General features: G+C 44.4%; 1 protein-coding gene across 1 annotated transcript; it reads right to left on the reverse strand.

Annotated features, from left to right (window-relative positions):
- Positions 1-2,517: 2,517 nt before the first annotated feature.
- On the reverse strand, positions 2,518-5,115 carry LOC104162060 (aldose reductase-like; the record flags this gene model as incomplete). Its single annotated transcript, XM_009700706.1, has 6 exons — positions 2,518-2,560; positions 3,022-3,104; positions 3,570-3,653; positions 4,190-4,271; positions 4,433-4,539; positions 4,993-5,115. Coding segments are annotated over 6 exons (522 nt in total), but the record flags the coding sequence as incomplete, so codon positions are not given.
- Between the last annotated feature and the right edge of the window lie 547 nt (positions 5,116-5,662).

Genomic DNA, 5,662 nt, shown 5'->3' on the forward strand with positions numbered 1-5,662 from the left:
TAATCACATAACAGTTACACAACTCAGGGTTTATGTTTCATCCTTTTTTGGAATCCCTTCTCCATAGATCTGCTCTGAGTCTGCTCAGCTTCTTGGGTGCTGGTTCGTTGTTCAGAGAAGTCAGGGAAAATGCAAAATGACACATTTTGCCTTGGCTGTGATGTATTTTCTCAAGAGAGCCTAGAGACCAGCTGAAGTGCCAGTTTGCTCCTGCTCTCATTTGTATTCCCAAGGCATTCAAGCTTGTGGTGCTGTGCTGGAGATTTATTAGTGTTAGCAGTGTCACATTCAGAAAGAATCAATGGTGAGTGGGTTTCAAGTCTTGGTGTAGGAACTGCCGGATTGGTCAGATTTTGTGCTGGAGCAGCACCAAGGTGAACTGGTGCCATCAAAGATTTGTGTGCTGCGAGTCTGTGAAAGCTTGCAAAGCCTGGCTGTTTGGCCAGTAAGATGGGATCTCCTGTAAGAAAGGGCAGAAACCCCTGCAGTGTTTGTTCTCATTCTTCTGAGCCTGTCTTTCTGGGGAGAGGTTTCAAAGCCTTGCACTCCTGCAGCACGGAGCTGGGTAGAGTGTGTGATGACAGATGATGAGACTTGGTGGAAAGCACAGCTGAGAAATGCAGTTTGTCCTTCCTCTTGTTTTCTTCTGGGATTTTTGTGTTGCTACCTCTGCAAACTCATGTCCTCCTGTGAAGGTGGGTGCTTGATTTTCCCCAATGGTTTCTTGAATGAGAGATGTCTCAGTCTTTTAAGAGAGGATTTTAAGTAGAAGGTTTGCATTTTGCTTTGCTGTTTGTGCCCATTGGTGTGAGACTTTCCCCAGATCATGCCAAAACAAGGGAGCTGTCAGTTGTTTCTTTGTCCTGAAGGCATGGCTGGGATTGTCAGATAATGGTAGAGCCTTTGGGAAGAAAGTATATTGAAACAGGATGTTTACCTTGTCAAATTGTGTGCATCGATTCAACTTCCAGAAGCTTGTTAAGGCAGGAATGTAGACAGGACGACAGAGGTTTAATCCAGTTCTGAGACCTTGGCCTCTTTCTTGCACTGAGTTCAGATGAAGCCAGGAGCATCCTCTGAGGTCCCACCACCATCTCTGTATCTTCTCAAGAGTTTTTTTGAAGACTTTAGTCTTTGATAGTTCTGGTATTTGGCTATTAATCTGATGAGCTGGCAAAACTGTGTACTTAGAATGAAACTCCAGAAACAAAACTGTGAGGACATGCCCTCACTCTCTGTGGCAGGTCCAGGTTAATTTACTTGCCCTAAGCAGGCAGCTCCTGTCTGCACATCCCTGACACCTAGGCCTGACTCAGCAAGTTGATGTGGCTAAAACCCTCTGATGTCTCCTTTCTTTCAGTAGGTTGTTGTGTGCGCCTCGGGATGAGAGGAAACCCTTCAAGTGGGAGCAGGAGAGCCCTTTGGCATGGGTGGGATGGGGCAGTAAGTGCTGCCCTTAGCCAAGGAGCATCTGGATGAATTTGTGTGACTGTGCCCACAATGGTGGCTCCGCCGTGAGTTAGAGCAAGTGTTTGGGCAGGAGCATTCCAAGGGAAAGAAGGTGATTGTGAAGGGTGGTAGAACTTCCCTGCATCTTTGGCTCCCACACTGTATTAAATATTGTACCCTTACTGGGTTCAATAACTTGGTGTATTTTTTCACAGGATGGATGTCTTACCTCTGCCTGTAGACTGATGAGGGCTTTATGGGCTGCTTCCTTTGGGAAGCTGGGAAACACATGGTCTTGGAGTATAACTTTGTGAAATGAAAGTGGAAATTCTGGAGAGAAGACCCTAAGGTGTGGGCTCGGCACTGTGGGGCTGAGCCTTCCCTGAGCAGGGGGCAGGCACTCGGATTGCGCGGCATCTGCAATGGCCCCCAGCATCGCTGGGGTTGGTGGCCAGCGGGGAGGGGGCAAGGTGGGTCTCCTCTGAGGGCTGGCTGCCCTCTGGTGCCTGCAGGGAAAAGCGCCGAGTGGCTTTGTTGTCCCAGGGAGGATCTGTGTCCCCCAAGTGCAGATGACTGCAGCTGAGCCCTCTTGTGAGTCTCTGGGTAGGAGGGGTTTGGGGTGTTCCTACACCAGATGGAAGACTTCCAGCCAATTATGTTTTTTAAAGTTAATTTTATTTAAAATATGGGACACTTCTGATGAAAGTGTGGATGTATGGGTTTTTTTGTGGTTTGTCCACATCTGGTTTCTGCTGCTGCAGGACTGACAGCAATCACTGAACGGTGGTACAAACTCTCCCCAATTTCTGCTTAGCACCTCTGCTTAGGCTCTTCAGTAGTAATCCTCTCTTCTAATATCAGAAAATTATTACATCCCACATTTTGTTCTGTAGAAAATACTGTTTCCTTCTTCTTCAAAAAAAAAGAACTAAAAAAAATGTCATGGGATAAACATCCTGTGTCTTCACTGGGAGCAGCAGGGTAGATGCAGTAAAAAAGCGAGATAAAGAGACAGCTGAAAGAGCAGAGGCACATGAAACACTAGTGAAAGCCATGTTACAAGCATCTTCAGTATTCTGCATGGAAAGGGTACTCCTTGTGAGTTTTGGACCTGAAAGAAATCAAAGAGGGAATGTTGTTTTCACGGATGACCTAAATGTTATATAGAGGTGCATTGGGTGCATGGAGGAGCCACCAAGGGATCTGCATCATGTAATTATTGACACATATCTCCACATATTCTTGCCTCATTTCTCTAATACAGACGAAGATGAAATGAACATCCAGAACCCATTTTTTGTAATTCAAGTTACAGAGAGTTTCCGGGAAACTGAATTCAAAATGAGAATGCAGTTTATTTTCTTTTTTGTTTGTTTGTTCATTTTATTTTTAAAATGAAAATATTAAACCCTCTCCTGAAAAAGTAATTTTTAGGAGAAACTAGTTGGAATTTGAGTTGGCATGATATTTAACTAAACTGAATTTCATGCTACCTAGTATCTGTGACACAAATTTCCTTGTGAAGAATATTCAGAATTTAAGAGTCGGAAGGAAACAAGCAGTGTCACTTACATGCTCATTGCACAGATTCTCCAGTTTCTGTTACAGCTGAGAATGGTTGTCATCTCCTCTTTAGTCAATTCAAAGTCAAACAGCTACCAAGAGAAACAGCTGAAAATCACCTCTTTGAAAATCAGTGTGAAGAAAGACAAGATTAGGGAGCAGCTCCACAGTGGAAGGTCTATTTTCAGTCATGAACCACTGAATTAACAGATAGAGGAATAACTTGTTTTATGGACACAAGAACTATTTTATGAACATTGCATATTCTATATAAGCCTTTTCTGGCACGTTACTGTGCATGGGCTCTGAGCAAGCTGTGACTACCAGTTCCTGCCCAAGTCACAGAATAGGAAATATTATATAAGATCTGTTCACCTGTCCTCTCCAAAAGTAGACCTGGCTTAACCCTCAATAGAGTGTAGGTAAGCATAAAGAAAGAAAAAGCCCAGTCTTGTCTGAGGAGGACTTGGGAAGGGAGAGAAAGGGTCACTGCTTGCTCTGTAGGGGGAAGCCATGCCGTCCCTGAAGGGCAGCACCCAGGTCACTCAATCACTCACCTTGGAGTTCTCCACAATGCGCTGTGGTGTGACAGACTTGGGAATCACAATCACATTTCTCTGGATCTGGAAGCGAAGGAGAACCTGCAAGAACAGACAGCTGAGTCAGAGAGAGGAAGGCTCCTGCTCTGGAGGAAGCAGAGCCTGTTCAACAGCTGTTTCTCATCACATGTGTATTTCAGTAGAACTAAGCACTTTCTGTGGAGCTACAATTCAAACTATTCCTGTCCCTATGGCCTAGGTAGCACTTCCTGAAGAGCAAAGAGGGAAGTGGTGGTGGCCCACATGGAAGGCCTCCTTTCCCATCCAGTTTTGGGACAGTCAATTCCTTTTCTTCCCACCTAGGCTTTTAGCAGTCTATGCAAGGCTTTCATTCTCTGCAGGAGAACTTGAGAGGGGAAGTGACATATGAAGATGGGTCAAAAATATTTTTGAGGGATGAAGAGATAATAGTAGCATGGCTTGCAGGCCATATAATAAAAAATGTGCATTGTTAGGGAAAAATCAAAGGAGTGCCACAATTCATGGGGAATGAATGGAAGTTCTACCCACTCCTGAGCTCTATTTTCCTTAATGGCTGTGCTACAGAGAGGAGTACCCACTATCTGGCACCTGCCTACCTGTGCTGGGGTTTTGTTGTGCTTGGTTGCAATCTCTTTGATCTTGGGGTCATCCAGAAGGGAAGGATCCTCTGGCTTAGCCCTACACAGAGAAAAGAAATCAGAGGCAAGAAACCTTCATAGAAAGATCCAGCTTAGCAACAGAGATCTGTATCTGGATGAATGATTAATGGTGCACTTGTAGCTTCAACGTTCCAAGGATAATCCATGCCCGCTCCCTCGCAAAGCACAAAGCAATCTTACCATGGCCTGTCAGGAGAGCCAAGGGGACAGTACGCTGTCACAGCAATCCCTTTGGATTGACAGTACTTGATCAGCTTCTCCTGGGTGAGGTATGGATGACATTCAATCTGCCAACACAAAAGCACAGAGGCTGGTAGTGGCACAACTGTTGTAATACTGTTGTGCTCCAGGGATTTATCTCCTAATCCAATTAGAGCCTGCCTTTCCCCCTAATTTGCCAGTGGCCTGTGTGATAACATGCATCCTTAGTATTGAAGACACCTGTTTTTATACAAAGTGCTCATACAGTTTTTGCTGTGGGGCATTCATCTCTGGGTTCTTTATTCTTCCAGAAAGAATGTTTCCAGGGAAATAGTCCTAATATTTGTAAACAGTGGTTCAGCAAGGTGAGATGAAAAAGGAAGTATCTGAGTGACTTGTGTACTCAGAAATATCTACAGCGGGATTTAGAGTTCATGCTTTGTATACTTTGTTCTCCCTTTTTCAATCTCCTCATTTAACTGTAATCAGATCTTCATAATCCCTGAAAACTATTCACCTGCAGTCACTTAGCAGCTTACCTGGTGATTTGCAGGCTTGTACTTCAGTCCTGGTTTGTTCAGGATTCTTTCAATCTGCTCGTGGTTAAAGTTGGAGATTCCAATGGCTTTTACCAGACCAGCATCCACCAGCTCTTCCATGGCCTGACGCAAAGAGGAGTGAAATCATCAGCCAGTATGCAAGACAGGTCATGAAGGAGATGTTCTTCCTGATGTGGCTTGTTTCCCATCACAAGCAGTAGAAAATGACTATTTAGAGTTGCAGAATTCTCTGAGGGAAAAGCACGTACTGGTACGTTAGTGCTGTCTCACCCAAGCCCAAATTCTCGTTCCCTGAGTTTGTGGAAATTCACACCAAGTTGCATGAGGAATAGAAGAACGACACTCAGTAATCCACTATTGTGCAAGCACTGGAGGATGGTGTGCCACACTGTAGGCAAGTTCTCAACCTAAAATGTCTTTATTTCTGTAAAGTTTATTTGAGCAATTCAAGAAGGGCACAAGAATTGTGGTAAAGACAATTGTACAGTTGTTATGCTCAAGCAATGAATTTTTTCTAACCTCAGTCTGGTCTGCAGCTCCACTGAAAGTGATTGTGCAGCTGACTGTGGGTCAGGCAGTCAAGTAAGGCACTTGGAATAGGAGTAACTAGGTAATGACTAAGCATGCATATTATGAAAAGCTACTTTGT

The sequence above is a fragment of the Cariama cristata genome, unplaced genomic scaffold, assembly GCF_000690535.1.
Source record: "Cariama cristata isolate BGI_N322 unplaced genomic scaffold, ASM69053v1 scaffold8375, whole genome shotgun sequence".
Lineage (NCBI taxonomy): Eukaryota > Metazoa > Chordata > Aves > Cariamiformes > Cariamidae > Cariama > Cariama cristata.